Source organism: Lytechinus pictus, chromosome 4 (genome assembly GCF_037042905.1).
Source record: "Lytechinus pictus isolate F3 Inbred chromosome 4, Lp3.0, whole genome shotgun sequence".
NCBI classification, from domain to species: Eukaryota; Metazoa; Echinodermata; class Echinoidea; order Temnopleuroida; family Toxopneustidae; genus Lytechinus; species Lytechinus pictus.
In genome coordinates, this window is record NC_087248.1 from 5,149,899 (window position 1) to 5,169,754 (window position 19,856).

At 34.7% G+C, this 19,856-nt stretch overlaps 1 protein-coding gene across 1 annotated transcript; it reads left to right on the forward strand.

Annotated features, from left to right (window-relative positions):
• The first annotated feature begins 1,400 nt into the window (after window positions 1-1,400).
• Window positions 1,401-11,520, forward strand: LOC129259666 (mannosyl-oligosaccharide alpha-1,2-mannosidase IA-like). The gene is made up of 5 exons (XM_064098914.1): window positions 1,401-1,466; window positions 2,161-2,255; window positions 4,268-4,391; window positions 5,513-5,606; window positions 6,667-11,520. Exons 1-5 carry the CDS (start codon window positions 1,401-1,403, stop codon window positions 6,831-6,833), a joined length of 546 nt encoding a protein of 181 aa, XP_063954984.1. The 3' UTR covers window positions 6,834-11,520.
• Window positions 11,521-19,856: the final 8,336 nt, after the last annotated feature.

Consider the following 19,856-nt stretch of genomic DNA (forward strand, 5'->3'; position numbering starts at 1 on the left):
TAATTATTACTTTACAATCAATGGGATATATCATGGTAACATTGGTTACATCCAATCAAAGCTAAGTAGATCCATATGAACTGAGCACAAATTTCTAAGTTACATTGTAAGTTTGTGTCACAGACCCAGGCCTTCTGCATTGCTTACATTTTTAGGAAGGATTACGATGGTAATCAAAAATTGCAAAAAAATGGCTATGGTTAAAACTGGTTTTATATAATTAATAATTTATTTGAAATCTTAACAAAAGTCAGAACTTTCTATTTTCCATATGGTAGATATGAAGACATGACAGTTTCTAAATTACGAGTACCAGGAGAAATTGCAGGATAATTTCATATGATGATCTATATTGAACAATACAGATCACAAAAACAAAATTATTTGACTAATTTTGTTCATGAAGTATCTTGTTTTGTAACATGACACAAAATGCAGGTACATACAAGTATGCATGTGTACTTTATGATAGAATACATTGTATCCACTGTTCCATTCTATTTCCTCCGATTCTGATAACTTGATTTAATTAGAATAGATGAATCAGCTCATTTTTCCATCATTACCCCCATCTTATTCTTGTTAGAAAAGCAATTTTCTTGCTACAATCTGCAAGATTGCGTGCCCTGCCTCTGTCAAGGTCAGTGCGTACCCACTGACAGTATCATTATGGTTTGCTAGCACTCATTGTTAAATGAAACAATTGATTATTGGGTGCTTGAGGGAACCTTGGTGAAATCATTGGCTATGTGAACAGTTGAATATCCTGGAAGCTGGGCTAAGGGCATGCATAATTGTGAGTTCTTGTGGTTAAATATGCTTGCGTAGACGAGAAGCAATCAATAAAAAGCATGCGTGGATAAACTCCTCCGGACACAGACCTACCTTGAAGACTACCCAGAGTGCATCTATGCATCTCTCTCTTTGTAGCCATTTCTCAGAAGTTTAAAGTAACATTTTTTTCATCTAATTCTAAGTTTAGATAAGAATGGTGGATTTCAAGGACATTCTAGTTATAAATGCAGTTGCTTCCATGTGATTATTGTCTGACTCAAAATGAAAAGTTTTTCAAAGCTAGCACACAGAATGCTGGATCATGTGTATTTCTGTACCGGTAGTTGACCAAGAGGGGAGAGATTCCTTTGTAAATTTTCGGATTGAAAGATATGACAAATGAGGGTAATTCTCTTGCATGCAGGGATTTTTATTCTCTACTCAGAGACCACTGTGAATGCAGAGATATGTTTAGGTCAAGTTGATGTAAAAATGAGTATAGCCATCTGACTATTTACACACAATGGTGAAACTAGTAGTATAAGGATCAGGGTAACATGCAAAATAAAAATTCACAGACACTGCAACTATTAAACTTGATATTCTATAACCAAGCAATAGCCATAATGTCTCCATCCAGACCAATCAAAATTCTTATGTTTCCATTGGGCGGTTTGGAGTTGGTTTCATTGGTGTGACTCCCACTTTGAAATAGTTTTTTTTTTCTGTTTATGAAATATCTGATGCAAGTATTGGTAGAGATAATTAAGAAAGGGTACAAGGATAATGAAATGTGTCACCCTGACTAGATGATGATATTACATTCTGATTGATAAAAGTCATTTGATTTCCCTTAAAGTCGTTGTTCAATGTATGTATTTTATTATTCCTTGCTTTTGTCATGGCTGTTGAACACCCCAACCCAGCTCCCCCCAAAAAGCGATTAGCAAATAGTCATACTTTTCTCTTTTTTTTTACGGTAGGAAAGGACAGTTCTATTGTAAACTAGTCCATTTTTATGTACACCTGATCCAACCTTGAATTGAAACTTACAACAAATTGAAACCTTGAAATTGTCTCCTAGATTAACCAAAATAATTAAAAGGATTTTTGATATCCAACTCAGATTTGTCCCTGATCTTATCAACTTTGCATTTGGACCTTGTTACCCAATTGTCTGGTGAATAAATTTGTTTAAAAATGTTATTTTGTTTGTGTAATTTCTGAAATTTTGGGGTATACCTTTTATGAAATTGCCAATTGTGTTATATTCTATTTTGCAAACCTTGCTGTGAAAAATTCTGCATTACATAGTACATACCATATAAATACAATATTTATGTTATTATCATTATTTATTTTGTTTTCTTTTTTGTTTGTTTATAGGTATACAAAGAGAAAGCTATTCAGATTGCTGATAAACTATTACCTGCCTTTAACACACCGACAGGAATACCATTTGGACTTGTCAACCTAAAGACGTGAGTATACATGTAATATAACCCCAGTAAAGAATTCTTTGTACAAAGGTATAGACATTAAAAATGCTGTTTAAAATTTTATAAAACGTTGTATACATGTATGTCCTTACAGAAGTCAACCATGCTTAATTTATTGAGAATTGAATATAAAAAACTTTGTTCACTTGTTTAAACTGTTTAAAAATTTACTGTAAAGTTCATACATAGTGAACAGCTTTGTTAATGGTTGTATGAAAAATTTTAAACAGCATATGAGAAATATATCTGTTATCACACAAAAATGACACTGGATTAGTTTTAAAAAATCAATAATTAATATGAAAGGTACTGTAAAACGTATAACAACTGGTATTATGCTTCCATTCTAATTATTGTGGGATGGTTTAAAAATGTCTATTAAGTAAGCTTTTATATCACCAAGGTGAAAAATAACATTTGTTTTTAATATAGGTATACAGGTACCCCATAAAAAATGAATGATTTTTCACTCTCTTTTCACTACCCTTTGTAGTGAAATCAAGGATCACTCAATTTAGAGTGAACGTACACCCATATTCTTCACAACGATTTCACTTTAAATTAGTTAAATTGACTCAACGAGTGAAAGTCACTCTTAATGTAGTGAAATTCATTCACTACGCTTCATTCACTTGATTTTCTATTTTTACTAGACTTATAATTAAATCAGTTTTCCAATGCCTTGATGAGGCAAGGATTTTTTTTTTTTTTTTTTTTTCTATACAAATATACACTGGTGATTGGCCAGTCCTTATGTTAGTTTCTCATGAAACTAGGTTCTTCATATTTACTTTCTCTTGATATGATTCTGGTGATATGCTTGATAATAATGTAGTGTTTTGTAGTTTAAACATGCTAGCATGCAGGGATGCAGATTGCCCTCCCCAAGCAAATTTGAAATTACTGAGAAAGATAAGAAAAGAGGGAGAAATTGACAAAAGAAGGCCAGGCCACCCTCTCCAGATTGGGACAATATTTCAAGGCATGCTACTCTTTGAAAAAACATTTATAATTGAAAGTTGTTGGGGGTCATATTCCTGTTCAAACAATGTTGATAGAAATATTTCACTTATTTCCCAAAATGTCACGTTTGATTTAGAAAAGAAAAACAATCATGAACCTTTTAAAAACTGATTGGCATGTAACCAAATACCTAATTTAGAAACTATCAAAGCATTTTTGCTGGATGGTGTTTGGATATTGGTATATTTCTACCTTTGTAACAGAAAGGAATGCCTATGTCTCAACTTATTTCATTTAATCTATTAAGTTAAAATGTGGTGTAGATTTCATAGAATCTGGTCTAGGCTTCCAGTCATAGCCTGACATCAATACAGACAGACACGTGTTTGTACACACTGGCTCTGTAACTCCATACTCACACAGTATCAACTATCATACCCGAATATTAATCTCGGCCAGAATATACTCTCAGATTTTGCAGCAGCAACCATATTATTTGAGCAAATATTAACAGGTAAACACAAGACTAAAGTCCTGTGTCACATGTTTTTGGAAGGCAGAGATATGCTGTATTATACTTTATTTGTAGAACTACTAAAGGAAATACTGTAAGAAAGGTTGTACATGTATTTGCATTTAAATTGAGGAGCTGAAACATTTGCCTGTAAAGCATACAAACTGGTGTTATTTTACATTTATAGCAGCGGTCTTTGAAATAGAAATGAGAATTTTATTGGCCGGATGTTTAATAGATGTTTAATTACATTGTACCTTCATAAAAATTTCAATGATCATATTTTTACTGTCATAGTTCTGTCTCAATTTGCTCTTCTTGTGATACTGCTGTTTCTGATCTTTCATACATGTACATTTATGAAAGAAAATTTTATCTAAATATTTCCAGTATCTTGAATTACTAATATATTTCTTATCATAATGAAATTCTATAGGAGGTTTAATAGTCGAAAAGCTATTGTAATTTGTTTATGTTGAAAGATTGATCTGTTGATTATTTGCTTCTTATTTTCCAGGGGGAGTGCAAGAAATTGGGGATGGGCATCTGGAGGCTCTTCAATTCTCTCAGAATTTGGTTCCCTCCACCTGGAATTTAATTATCTTTCCGAAATCAGTGGAGATCCCAAATACAAGCAAAAGGTATGTACAATGTATGATTGTGGAAGGGGGGGGGGGTAGGATAGTTCCCCCAATGACTTTTGTAAGATGTATTACAATTTTTGTTCAGAATATCCAGCCATATTCACACCAGCTTGATAAGAAAAAAATACCTACACGTATGTAAAAAATCAAAGATAAGAACCTTAGGCCTCAATAATATTGAAACTGTGTTAATCTCATTCACACCTGCCAGATTCAGATAAAATTCCTGTACTTTGTGAGTATTTCACAATGCTTACATTCCTTTTTAGGGGATATAAGCTCATCTTCTTACCTTATATCCCAAAACTTCACATGATTTGCTTTCACACTGAAAATATCATTTGAGAAATCATTTAGAACAATCAATCTGAATTTTGATTAGTACTCACCGATTTGTGGGCATTTTCTTTTGAGTTTATTACAAAATAATTTCTGTCACAATGGCTGAATACTGGTATTTTTCCTGGGGTTGTTTCACAAGAAATAAGTGAGAGTACAAAATCATGCTTAAGTGCCATAGGGCACATGATTTTTAACACAATATCATTTATTAATTCACAGTAGCTCATCCCTATGAAACACCCCCAGGGAACCGTAACACAAGCTTAGCAAACATCAAGAATATATTTTATGATTAATTGAAATGACTACAATGTACAATCAATTGCGAAAATCAAGCGTACAATTAATCGCTATTTCTACGGGACCCTGGTCAGGCTGGTGTGAGTAGGCCTTCAGAGCAGTTTCTTCCAAAAGCACTTTATAAGAGCTTTCGTAGATCTCTATCAGAGAGTTCTCTTCAAATCATATCTCTGGAGGAATGTACTAGTCAACGTTACACTATCAGATAGTTTGAATCTACACTAAAAATGTGAGATTTTTCCCTGTTGGAAGCTGAAGCACTTTTTACTTATTTTTTCTTTTGAGTTATTTTAATAAATCAGGAAAGCACTTTCATTCAATGTATCATAGTTTTTGCTTATTATCCATTTGATTGCACTTGCTGACATTCACCAATGGCTTATTACGATTTGATAGATATCAAACACGTTTTCTTGTGAAGATACAACGAATCATATATTAACGGTAGTTTATATGTTGCTGTTTTTTTCTTGCAGGTTGACAGGATTCGAGAAGTGTTGAAAGATGTTAAGAGATCTGATGGCCTCTATCCGAATTTCCTCAACCCGAAGACTGGAAAATGGGGACAGAGTATGTATCAATATAAAAAAACATAGGATCGTATTTGAGGCAAAAATTGACTACATTTTGTGCTTCAGCCATGTAATTTTAAAGAGAAATTCCAGTAGTTGCAGTAAACACTGATTTCATGAGAAAGTCTGTTAAACCAGGCTTAATTGTCAGTATATCATCGAGGATCTAGATCTGGTACAGTTACATAAACTGAACTTCGTGAAATCTAGAAATCTACGCTGAATAATGTTCAGACTGAACTTCCCCAACACAGATAAGCGCACGTGGGACAGTGTATAATTATTGCTTTGAGCGTCGGGCCCGACGCTCTACCCGAATCCTGTGCTTATTTGCTGATTTCTCAGCAATTACACAATTTCTTCCAGAATCCTTTGGCACATGCGTTTTATTTATACAAACAGACACTTTGGTGGTCATTTCATTGGATTCTGTACGAACTCATTTTGATATCGTTACCAAAACTAGCATTTACCTTTAAGGAAAAACATCCACACCCCCCCCCCCCCCAATGCACAAAGTACACCAGGAAAAAAATGCTATATATACTTGCTGCTCACCATTAATGCATCAGCATAGATCTGTCATTGATTGCTTGAAATTCAGTGTAAGGAAAAAATTGTAAAAAGAGAAAAGAGAAGCTGATTAAATCAGGCTTTAAGTAAATCATTATCCTGAATTATTGGTTTAAAAAAATAATAGATCGAGAATAGAATTCAAAATAAATCTGGTTCGAATATAATGTTGCTTGTAGATTAAGACTATAATCCCCGTTCCCCTTATACTACTAGAGTCATGTTTGTGACCTTTGCATGTAATTTAGTCTAATGGAGAGTTGACAGGAATTTGCAATCAACTGAAAGTCAATGTTAGGTTCCAACATCAATCACAAGTTTTGTACTTAATTGCAAATTTGCAATTGGTTGCTGGTCTGCTTCTTGCACCCACAACTAAATTGATTTGCTTTGATTAAAATTGATTTATAACTTGTAAATTTGAAATTGCAATATTTTCTTGCATTACTCCCTAAGTTTGATCCTGTCTTTGTTTTGTTGTGCAGTGCACGTTTCTTTGGGTGCTCTGGGTGATAGCTTCTACGAATACCTTCTCAAATCTTACATTATGTCGGGAGGGAAAGACGAAGAAGGAAAACAGATGTACTTCAGTGCGCTTGAGGTAAGTCATGTGATACGTCATGTGATGTACCCCTCCTCTTTCTCATCATGACTTGTTTTTCAGTAGCAAGATGCTCTGTGCATTTGTGCCTGACATTCATGAATACTTGAAGGAACAGTGATTGACATGAGTAGTCTTGGAGTACATACCTTGATTTGGAACACAATAGATGTGAACTTTAGGGAAGGATATGTCATCTTTATGGGGGTATTCAGATAGCATTCTTGTATTTGACAATGATAGTAATCAATCTAATAATAGCACTTTATTAATTGCCAATTTGGTGGGTTTTTCTAATTATTTTCTCTCGAATTTTTGGGAAAAACATTTTGGAACATGTAGATGTCTAAAAATATAACACCCAGGGATGATAATGAATTTGTAATTTCTCAGCTTGTCGTACTTGAGTAGAAAATCACATTGGCTTCATGAATGAATACATTCATCTCATCTGACAATAGGCTGTGCTGTTCCTTATAAAATGATGATTTTTGCTAATCAGAGTAAGGTCATGATCAATCATACCATGACATTGCTGTATCACTAGTTGAGAGATGTCAGAATGGGATAGAAAATAGAGTTAATTTCATCAGAATGAAATAAGAGAGATTGAGAGAGATACAGATGAAAAGGCAGTATGTTGGCCCTTTTTTATTATCTTTAGACCATCCCTATATTGTTTCACTATCAGAATGTAACAAAATCTGGTTGGGTAAAATCTGAATCTACTAAAACTGTTAAACAAAGGTGTGCTTGAATCATGTATAAAAGAATTTGTGCATAAAATGTATGGAGATTTTATTTATCCAACAATTTGTAGGTTTACATACCTTTTAATCAGCACTGTGATGTTTTAACCAACTGTTTCGATTGTATTTAAGGTTACACCCAGAACACAAAAAAATGAATAAATCATAACTACCGTTTCTCTCCCAGAATGAAAATGCTGTTGTTGGTTTGTTTGTTTTTAAATTTTATGTGAGACTCATCTGTAAAGGGCCCTGCCTATATTGATCTGTTTGAATTTTCTCGAAACCTTTGCGTCTGAAATGAACGATATGAATATTTTCTAAGTCGCCCTTCATGCGTTGTGGACTTAATCGATTCAAGTTTTGTTGACATTGTGCCAAGATGTATACTTGAAGTGCTTCATCCATTCTGATGTGTCTATTTTCCTCTCACGTATGCATCACTTTTGTTGCCTGTCGTGAGATGTCTTCATGCGTTATTCATGTGTGTTTGATGATGAAGAGTATCTGCAGTTACCCCTGAAACATGAAGCGCTCCAATTGTGTTCAATTGACAAATCGTTCCCAATATCCCAGTTTCGTAATGTGTTTGATGGAGAAAACTTTTTAATACAATATTTCCCTATAGTCAAGTCTTAAAACACACACACAAATGGAACACTGAAATTCTTTAAATTCAAGAAAAATTGATCGTTAAAAATGAAAATGAATGAAATGATCATTTACACAATCATGATTAATTTGTAAATGTCATTTCATGTAATGAAGGTGGATAATTGCAGTAATTTAACAAAAAAAAAGAGGCCTGTATAAGAATTTCCAAGGGCTAAAATGTGTTGAGGATATCATCTCCTTGGTTCAGTTTCTTTTTTCGCTTTTCATCTAAAATCTTCAAGTAAAGTTCCGGTTTTGGTTTTTGTTTCACAAAAGAATCTTGGAAGGATTCTTAAAGCAAACATCATTGTAATATAGATGGCTGTGATGTTGAGCTTGTGTTGTATGTACACTGTAAATCCATAATATTCTTAAATCATGGGGACACCAGTAGTAGAGTTCTGAGGAAGTTGCCGGGTTCCAGAAGACATTTGTTTGTTCTTATTATTTTATGATAGCAGAGTAAAGTCCAGGACAGGACAGATGGGTGTTTCTCACTGTCTTGACTAGTTGTCATCTTGTATTGTGAGGCTGTGTTCACTTGACATGCTTTTGAACCCGAGAAACATGGAGTTCTAACACGTTATTGTTTACAATTTCAAGAAATATGTTATGGGCTGTATCGTTGAAAAGCACATATTAAATGAATCAGTAACAGAAATATATTTTGAAAGATAATTCAGAGCCACAGTTGTTGAAAAATTGCTTGAATACAATGGAGATCTCTATCTATATCAATGTAAGAAAGATCTTCTTAAAGTTTGGACACGGGCACCAAGATGACCTTTACTTCGTGGGTCAAGTGTCTGGGCTAACGAGGTTAAATCTGTGTTATTGAATAATCACTTGAATGCTAGCCAGTAGGTACCATGATTTTTTGTCACATTTTCTATAGTTTGTGATTTACGGTTGTGATTCTACCTTATGAAAATTGATTGAGCACAACCTGATGCACCTACATGTACAGTACATATATTGAGATATCTAGTCCTCCTGAAGATGTATGGCCACACCCATGTCATGTGTTCCCACTCCTGAAATACTACTTCTTTGACCTCTGTTATTGACATAATTATTAGAGAGCCATGTGCTGTATCTTCAAGAAGCACACGTCTTGAATTTACAAAAGATTATGATTTCAGCGAAAGCTGAAGTAATATCGTGACTTGCCCATATGGCGTCACATCGAAACGATCTTATTTCTTGGGTGCGCTGACGAGCAAATACATCGGTTGCCGCAAGGATCGCCTAATGTCAATTTTCAGGGTACGGTCTGTCAATAATTCTTATTAATGGGATAAAATATCAAAATGTCAGGTGCAATACAAAAGAGATAGGGACAGAGGGAATAATCGTCATGAGAAGTAATCATAATGTTACAAGTATTCTGAACTTCTTTTATTGGGACGACTGTCAATTTTTGTGACATGTGTGTAGATGTTACACAAAGATTCTTGACACTTGTTGTTTATTTTTCTTTTCCTGTCATTATATGTTGTATTTAAATGATATCCGGGACAAGCAATAGCTGCCTTCATAAGTCATGGCTTTTCCAGCTTTGAATTTGGACCTGCATTACATTGTATACCCTGCCAAACGGAAGTTTGAAGGGGGTATATAGGAATCAGCGTACGGGCGGTCGGTCAGTCCGTTGCAAATCTTGCGCATGGAACTAATTCCTCAGTTTTTAACCAATTCTCATGAAACGTGGAACATATATTGGTGTTGGGGTGAGGATGCATTTTTCACATGTTTTTACGGAAATTATGTTGCCATGGTAACAGTATATTTTATCAAAAATACGGTAAAAACATATGGCAAAAATTGGGTAAAAAACTTGCAATTTTGATTACTTCATCAATTTTTAACTAATTCTCATGAAATTTGGTTCACACATTGGTTTCGATGTAGAGATGTGCAAGACACATATTTTGTTGGAAATCATGTTGCCATGGTAACAACATATTATATGCCCCAAAAAATGTAAAAAAATTTGGTTTGGACTACTTGCTAAGTTTTCAAAAAATTCTCACAGTATTTGGCTCCTACATTGGTCTTGAGGTAAAGATGTGCAGGACATATTTTTTCATGTGTCGGAAATCATGTTGCATGGCAACGATATGGTCATGGTAATGATATATTATATGTCAAAAAATGTTTGGCCTGCCATATGCGTCAGGTCTCCACCCTTGTCGACTATCAGAATTGAGAACCTCGCCACCTCCATTCTGCGGTCCTCCTAAATCATAGTCGACGTGCACGTGAGTGACGTCATTTCAGTTACTCAAGCTCAGCATGAAGATCAGTTGCAATAGTTCCTTTCCCTTATAAAACACCGTTTTCAGTGACTTTTCACAAAATTAATGTAAGTTGTACGATATATCATATATGACAATGTTTTCTAAACTCCAAAATATATATCGCTCTCTCTCCTAACTGATGTAAAAGGAATCAAATCAAGTGAACGAGCAAGTGTGCACGAGTTGCACCTTCGCATCACTCGATCGGGTCGTGAAACGATGGAACACCAGATCTTCCGGGTTGGGCAGCATGTCATGACCCGCTAGTTCACGTACACGTCGAATGGAATCTAAAATATTTGTATCTGTAGTGAACAAGGGCAGACGACGACTTCGACTCGAATGATCAGACGACTGCTACATGTACGCTGTTCTCGTTCACTGCTCCTAAAACTCCCTATTGTCAGTTTGTGATGACCAGAATTTTTTTCCAGTTGAATTTATCCTTACTTTGTCGAGATTTATCTCCTCCAATTCATTGACTGTTCACCATGAATACACCTGTGGGGATACACGAAACCAAGAAGTTAGTCAAGTTCTTGTGGTCTACTCGATAAAACTTACACTTTTCAAACTGTTGTGGTTTTTTCTTGAGCATCACTTGTTAGATAAATGAGCTGGATACTGAGAGTAGTTCAATATTAAAAAACATATTGATTCATGCATGAGAAAGAATGAGGCCATTTATTTTAGTTTCGTCTCTAAGTTTCACTTGTTAATTCTTCTTTTTCTAAAGATTATTCATTGATTGACAGTTTTACATACTATGATGGAAGTCTGGGTGAGATAATAGATGGTTTAGGCGGAATCAGAAAGTTCTTGATGCTCTTGGCTCTAGTTGTTGGTAGGACTCGAGGAAAGATACTCGAGGAACATGATTAAGTACAAGCAGATCTAGATGAATATGAAGGGTACTTGCCACAGATTTATCAATGAAACAAGATATTTTTTTTCTCCTTAAGTTGGTATGAAATGTGATTTTTTTCTTCTTTGGTACAGGATGTTTGTCAAACTTTTGAAGGGTTTCCTGAAGAGAAAGAAAGAAATAAGATAGTGGGTTGATGTCACAAGATACCCTGACAATTAAAGTTCCTCAAGCTTCCTATATATAGCATCTTTGCCATCAATTTACAATACCATAGAAACCTTGATTTTGATTGACTGTTGAGGATTGGTTGCCATGGTATTGCCATCGGAGGAAGATTAACAATTAATGATAAGATTGATGATACGAAAATCCATACCAAAAGAGATACAATCAAAATTTAGTACCATTGATTATGATTTATTTTTTATTTGATTCTGAGTAATAATTTGATTACATCTGAAATCTTACAGGTCACAGAGCCTGTGTTAAATCTATTTTCTTTCTTTAAAGTGCTTCATAAAGGTACTGAAGATAAAAAAACAAGTTCCAGTGCGCGTAGCAAAAAACCTCCTTGGCTTACGCAGTGCCTCATTGAATTGGCTATCTCTAGTACAAAAGCCTATTGGCATTATAGAATGTGGTAGTCAAAGGGTTCCAGAGATGTTCCTCTTGGATCAATTGAAAAATTGATGTTCTGATGAAGCCCTTGAGAAGAACTGTGCAGTTCTTTGATTTATTTAATAGTAGCCAGTGTACATGCTTTTCTCAACTTCTCGACTTGACTCAAGTCTAGCCAGTATGGTTTGTACATGGCATAGTTGGTATGCAGCACGGGCCATGTGATCAATGATTGAAGAGAAGTATCCTGTCTCCAGGTGGCATGAAGCAGAAAAGTCATCATCAATTCATGAAAGATATCCAAGGAACAGTCAGGTCTTTTGTGGGAGGGTGCCCCCTACATTCTATTAGTGTGCACTTCTTGGTTTGTCCATCAGGGGCCCGTTGCAGAAAGAGTTGCGATCTCAAAAAATCTTGCGCATTCTGATTTTCAGCCAATGAAGCACCCGTATTCGGGACTTGCCCTTGATATTTAGAGTTGCATTTAAACGCAACCTTTCTGCAACAGGTCCCAGGAGGAGTAAGTACGATAGTGGGAAAGATAAGAGTGTTTTTTCACGAGAAGTCCAAGGGGCTATTAAATTGGTCCATTCTTTAATTGGTAATGAACTTCTTTTTTTTTCAAGAGGCACAGATAAAGAGAAGAGAGAGAAGACAGTGAGTGAGGGTGTAGGAGAATGAGAGAGTTTGAGAGATCTATTGTCATCAAACATAACATGGCTATTGGAAACCTCAACCACACTGTAGATTTGCTATTCAAGAAAAAATTACAAAGCGAAAAAGACAATAAAAAGCATTATTCTTTTGTGGTTTGTCATTGATAAATAACACTGAACTTTCCCTTTTAAATATTATAGATTGATACTGGTAGATTCATTGGGTTTTGGTCAGTTTCCTTGAAAGTTGATTGATGACTTTATGGCATCTTCCTTTCATGAATTAGTTTTGGTTTCTAAATCTTAAGTGCTCATCTAAAGTACTTAAAAGCCAATGAAAGGAAAGTACACCAGTGTGCTCATTTTCTTCAGCATATTGTTTTTTTTTTTAAATCAAATTTTGATATGTAGTTAAATTATCAATTACCTCACATACATTGTTAGTGCATGTAGAATTGAAGTGGAAAAGTAGTGAAAAAGTAATGGCTGCTAATTTCATGTACTGGAATACTATTATGCCTGGAATATAGTGACTTTCCCTGGCAATTTCTCTACTCATTTTAACCTATTCCTTTGTGTGGGGTGAAATTTGCCAGTATGACCTTCTACACACGCACATCATTTAGGCATACTTAAAGTTTGTTTTTAGAATTAATTTTACAGGGAAATTATACACCCTTGTTTTATATGAAAAGTGTGAAAATGTTTTGCATGATAACATGGGAAAGAAATGTCATTAGTTATTTTTAGTACTAGTCTCACAAATTATCAGTGTGAAGCCAGAAAATACATATACCAAACCAGGGGCGGATCCAGGATTTTCCAAAATGCGGGGGGTGGTGGGGGTGGCACATCTTTCCCGAGAAAAAATTCGACAAGCAAAAAAAAAAAAGGTCACCACTAAAAGGGGGGCACACTTCTGTTTTGACAGCATTTTTACATTAAAAATTTTAATTTTGCTTCTCAAAAGGGGGGGGGGGTGCATGGTCCGGCTTTGCCCCCCCCCCCCCCCCCCCCGGATCCGCCAGTGTACCAAACGTATTGTGATGAGCCAGGTGTGGCATAACTGATCTATATGAGTGCTATAGAAATACCCACTATTTTGTATTATTTAAAAACGACATTTAGGGGTGTGTTTTAAAAATAACATTACTGGCTCACAAAGAATAGTATCATCAGCCTACAAAGAAGAAGACAACATATGCATGGGAACTACTTTGACAGCTATAACAATAGCATGCTAACAATACCCCACCCAGTTATGACGTATGACATATTATATGACATTCATACTGTATTACATGTAGGATCCATGGTGGTTTTTGCAAAATACTGTAATTTTAGTTACTATTCCTCCCTTTCATTTTTAATTGCATTGGCTTAAGTTGAATTTGCAGAGGTTGTTCAACATTCTTACTGTTAACACACATTTTTTGATTTTTTTTTTTTTCAATTAAGATGAAATTACAATTAGACGATGATGATGTTGATGATATCGTGCATGTCACACAAAATGTCACTGTGTCTCTATTTGCTTTACAGCAAAAAGAAAAAAAGGAGTTCACAAGGTCACTTCCATTAATGTAAATTTTGAATAAATGTGTTTTAAGAGCAGTATCAACATATCAATTGTTTAATATGAGTTTGGGAGGTTATTCCATGAATGGAGGTGGCATGAGCAAAAGTACAGTTATGCAGTCATGCTACTTTGTTAAAATGTGAAGATAACACAATTTAACTGAACTGAACTGAATTTATTACCAAATAATGTCAAAATACATTGATATAGGGTAAATTGTCATATAAACTTCATTGGTAAAAGGACTCCACAGAAATAGCAAGTCCCGCTAATGGGGGAATTTAAAAAACGTGCAGCTTTACATACATACCTTATAATTCTCAAAGTCTAAATAATAACCAGACAAGGAGAATTCTCATTGTATAGCCTTGATCAATTATAACCTAATAAGAAGCAACAGGACATAATAAGCTTTCTGACAACTCCTTCTAGTGACCTCAAAAGTATTAAATTGATCCAATGAAGTGGCCTACACAATCATCAGTTATTGATTATTCAGGTGGACACGGTGTTGCATGAAGTCATTGTTTTAAGAGCATTTCATTGACTGTTGTTACAATCTACTGAAATCCTTGCATCTGATTGGCTTGGAGCATATTTACCAGTTAAAGTCACTGACTGTTTTTTTCATGAAACATTCCCTAAAAGGTATCTGGGTTAGGGAAAGGTCAAAGTCAAAGAAAAGGGGGTTTTCCAATCATACATGCGAAAAATTATCGGCCCATGATGCACAGAGAAGCTCTAAAACTGTCTGTGGACTTAAAAATATTAATCATCCAATAAAAATTTGTGGGGTGCTTTTGCAGCTACACTGCAAAACATGGTGTTAAAAATACACCAGTGTTCACAGAGGACCTAACTAAGCATTTACACCATTGATCATTTAGATCATGGTGTTTGTTTAACACTCATTGGTGTTATTAATATCATAACACATTCTCATTGTTATTTTTAAACTTCTCGGTGTTGTGTTCGTATTCCATGGTGTATTTTTTAACACCTTAGGGTACGGTCTTCTCAGAACACCACCTTACATGTGTGTTATTGTTAAATCTTAACACCTCAGTTTTACACTATAAAGGCTACCACAAATATATACCAGGGTCTGAGATTCATCTCCTTAACAGTATCATGCATTTTTCCCACTTCTTTTAAGTGCATGTTGTTTAAAGATTATTCATTGTGACTTTATTGTATCCATTCCTTGCTCTTTTGGGGAGGTTTAAACAAAACATTTACTAAAAGTTTTAACCATTATTACCATTGAAAGTTTTAATGGTATTTGAAACATTTTTTTTAAATTCAGGTTATTGATAGCTAATCAGATGTAGGCTTAGTTCTGAATGTTACACCTGTTCCCATTCAAAACCTTCTGTTTACAAAAGTACAATATCAATAATTCTATCAATAATTTTATCGAGCTGCATTCGCTATATTTGGTGATTTGTATAATCAGCAAATTGCTCAGCATACATAGAGTAATATGACAAGACGGAAATGTCATAGTGGTGATGGTTTTGTTGAAAATTAATTTGCAACCAGATGGCCAAATCACAGAATTTGTTATATTAAAAACTTAGTTTGTAACCATGTAATAACATAAATTGTGTACTGAAAAATGAAACTGGAGTCATTTTACAAACATATACATATCAGCAACCATATTTTCGTGCAAGTTATTGCAGAAATAGATTAATAAAATTTTAAAGTTAATTCTCTAGCTCTATTGAGCATTTATCAAACTTTTTATAGGTATAAAACAACATCCCAGTCACAATAGAATAATGAGGTAAGAGATTCAAGATTTATTAATTCAATCTCAAGACACAGTTGTATGTATGTATGTTTTATTTATTTAAATACGGGATAAAAAAAACCTGCTTTCAGCCGCAAGGCTTTTTTTCAGCAAGTCCGTACATAAAAGTTTAAAAACATAAAACAGTCAATTATAAATCATGAACAAAATAATAAATACAAACATTTGAACAGACATAAGTTACATCATAAAAATAAAGATTTGAGATAAGAGAATAAGAACTAAAAAAGCAACAAAAAATATATAAATATATACGCATTTAAAACAAACAAAAGTACAATCAATATACATGATAAAAAATGAAAACAATACAATGGTTAGAATCTCAGTCAGCAACAATTAGGTAAAACTAATAGGAAAGATATTTATGTTTTTTGAATAATAATAGCTCTACATGATTACCCTGTACAAGAACGTGTGAGTTTTATGTGTCTGAATGGGACGTTTGTGTTGTTATTAATTCAAGTTTTGTTGTAAATAGTGCATGGATGGGAAGATGCAGTTGTATCATGCTTGATTGGGAGATGTTCTCCGTCGCGTTTGATGATGGTCTTATTGGATTATGATAAAGGAACCATAATAAGAGACAAGCGGCCTCAATCCAGTATGGCCTCCCAACCCTAGCACTCATTATACTATTATGCCTCAAGCCATGTTGTCTTGTTTTCTCAGAGGAGATAAAACGGCAGAGAAATCCACATTTTATTTGTCTGTCATCTCCGATCCATCCTTCATAATTTGCTTATCATTTGTTTCATGATATACCTTGTAGGCTTGTACAACTATCACTGTTTATAACTATTACATCACCATCGCATTCCTATCTGGCCCTGAAGATATATGCATAGTTATTTCATCTTGTGAAGATACTGTGCATGCTCTTTTATACATGCAGTTAGAGCAGTTTAATATAGATTTTGTTTAAGAGAAAGTACAGTTGTTGGAAATATATACCATGTTTACACAGTTACTCGGCTCTGGGGTTCGACACGCGAGCCGTGCTCAACACAGCAATTTGATGCTGTCTAAACGCGATCAGTGTGATCTGCGAGCCGTGTCGAACAAGGCTTTTTTGATCCGCCAAAATCGTAGGTTTCAACCCGCGAGCCGAGTCAGACTAGCCTATTTTTTTTTGTGTAAACAGAAAGCCGTGTCGAACCCGCATGACCTAGGTCAAACACGGCATATCCGTATACATTTTTTTACTTCCGTTCATGATCTGCGGGCCGTGTCGAACTCACCTTTTTTGTTTCAGTATATATGCGATCACTGCCCTCTTCTCAGCATTCGACCCTGCTTGAGGATTCAACACTCGAGCCAAGTCGTGTGTAAACACGGTATAAGAAATATTCTTTGAAGTTAAATATAGTTACATATAGGGATCATCGTAATATGAGGCTAGCATGAATTTATTTATCTTTTTAGTCGCTTGAACTCCATGAGGTGGCACTATGTCCTTACGACTTTCGTACAGATTCACAGTCTCTTTGTCTCCTGTATGATTTTTTAAGGGCAGAGTTTTACAAATTTTCTTAAATAAATTGTAGTGAACATCATACAATGGCACAGCCCCTGTATGTGAAACGCACAATCCGTGTACGATTTGTTTGGAATATGTTGCTCTAGCTTTACAGAAATCCAAATGACCCCTCTCCCCATACCATTTTTGTACAATCTGTACAACTTCTTTATGACTTTCTATTTGGTCCCTACATGTATATGACACTCAATACATGAAATTTCATGACGAGGATAATCCCACAATGCCCAGTCCTGTCTCCTTTTTTATTCTTATAATTTTCTTCTCTCATCCTTTTGATTATTTCTTGTTATGGTTCTGCAAAGAGCAATTTGTTCATCAGGATTTTTTTTTCAGGATTCAATTTAAGAAACAGACAACAAGGCCTTATTTACATCACATTCCTCAATCCCTGTCAGCAAATACAAATCAACTTGAAAGAGAATGTTCTCACTGTCCAGAGAACATCATTTTCTGTACCTTGCATGGTTGCGATGGTGCGCAACCCCTTTTTACATACATCATCCTATTGCCCGTAGCAGCAGCTCACACCTTGGATGTCATGTACTTTGTCTTGAGGTGAGAGAGAAGATGTGACGGCTGCCTTCCTCAATAGGTAGCTAATATTTGCAGAGCTCATCTCTTCTTTTCCCATCCTCTTACCATCTCACTGACTCACCTAGCTGAAAACCCTTCCTGCATATCCGCCAGTCTCCTCTGTATTTGCGCCTTTCGTTTGCTCCATTATCTTCTTGGTGTCTCTGTAATTGAAGGGCAAATATTTATTTCTCTTTCTTTTTCACTCACAGCCCTTGTAAGATTTCAATAACTTCTTGTGTTTGTCCGATTGGGATGTCGGATGGGATCAATCTGAAGAAAAGCAGGTTCCTTGATTTGATAGGAGCGTGCAGTCGTTGATGAGTCGGTTCATCCATGCTTCTGATCCTCTACTTAAATATAAGAAATATATAATTGGTGAGGAGACAGACTCGTTCTGTACCATATAGCACAATGCCAGAGTTACTTTATACTTTAAACACTTAGACATTGAACTTTATAGTTAGATAGATAGAACATCCATATATTAATATCCGTTTGAGAATTGAAGACATGGCTGGAATGGCTGGTCTCCTGAAACCTAAAGGTCACTTCCGCATCCGTGTACCAACTTAAGAGATCGCTATGAATTGATGATATTTGGGAAAATGAATACATTGAACATACACCAAAAACAATGTACTCTATATATTAGATGTGTAGGCAAGGAGCTTAGGGAATTGTTTGTGTTGTCGGCTTACTATGTGCAAAGTGTTAAGGAAAATTGCAATGTGAAATGATTGATCAGATGTAGTTGGTGCATAAATGTTTTACTATAATCTCATATAGAAAGAGGTCCTTCCATTCATGCCATTTTAGATTCTGAAAGGATGCTGTTATTTAGGGGGAAACTTAGATATATTTATATCAAGGGAAAACAAATTGAATAACAACATGAAGGATCCATTACTTAAAGGCACTTATAAAATCATATATACTGTATATGGATATCAAGTGTTTATACTTTACATGTAATAGTGGTCCTTCACTGCAAGACAAAAAATAATGTATAGATTGGCTTCCTTGATCGGTCAGGAATAACAAAAATCTGGAAATCGACTACCTGCATTTTTTTAACAAGCAATATACATGTATATAGGCCTACATCTAAATTATACAGGAAATTATAAATTGCATTTGCACTGCTCTGTGAATTATCAATATGTAGTGTTATGAAATAAAAGCCAATTTGATTTGAAGTATTGCAATATTACTTTGCAATTTTATTTACTTTTCTTGTTTTTTATTGATAATGAAAAAAAGAGTGTTTTTGTTTCATTATGATTAATTCCTTGTGTCTCCACACACTGTTTGATATGACTTATTTGCAAATGCTTGTTTGAGCACCTGTCCGACTGCATAATTTGATCATTGATTTATCTCTTTTTTAATCATTTTATATTATTCACTCATATTTTCATTCATTCATTTGTTCACTCCTCAGTGAATTTTTTTATATTTGTTATCTGTTTATTTATCTATTTAACGAGTAATTGATATTATTCATTCATCCATTCATGAATTTATTGAGTTATTGATATTTATTCATCCATTCATCAATTTATTGAGTTATTGATGTATTTATTTATTCATCCATTCATGTATCCACTTTTTGTGTACTTAGAAATTTTCATGCCACGTTTCACACATTTCTGTGACAGGTGTCAAGTTCATTACAGTGAAGTGTAAACCATTAAAAGTTCCCAGACATAATCAAT

Excerpts from the sequence above, each read along its gene's own strand:
- LOC129259666 (XM_064098914.1), top strand. The coding sequence starts at position 1,401 with ATGTCTCCATCCAGACCAATCAAAATTCTTATGTTTCCATTGGGCGGT. Across the intron at positions 1,467-2,160 it reads GTTTGGAGTTGGTTTCATTG|GTATACAAAGAGAAAGCTAT; the intron begins GTGTGACTCCCA and ends GTTTGTTTATAG. Across the intron at positions 5,607-6,666 it reads GACTGGAAAATGGGGACAGA|TGCACGTTTCTTTGGGTGCT; the intron begins GTATGTATCAAT and ends TTTGTTGTGCAG.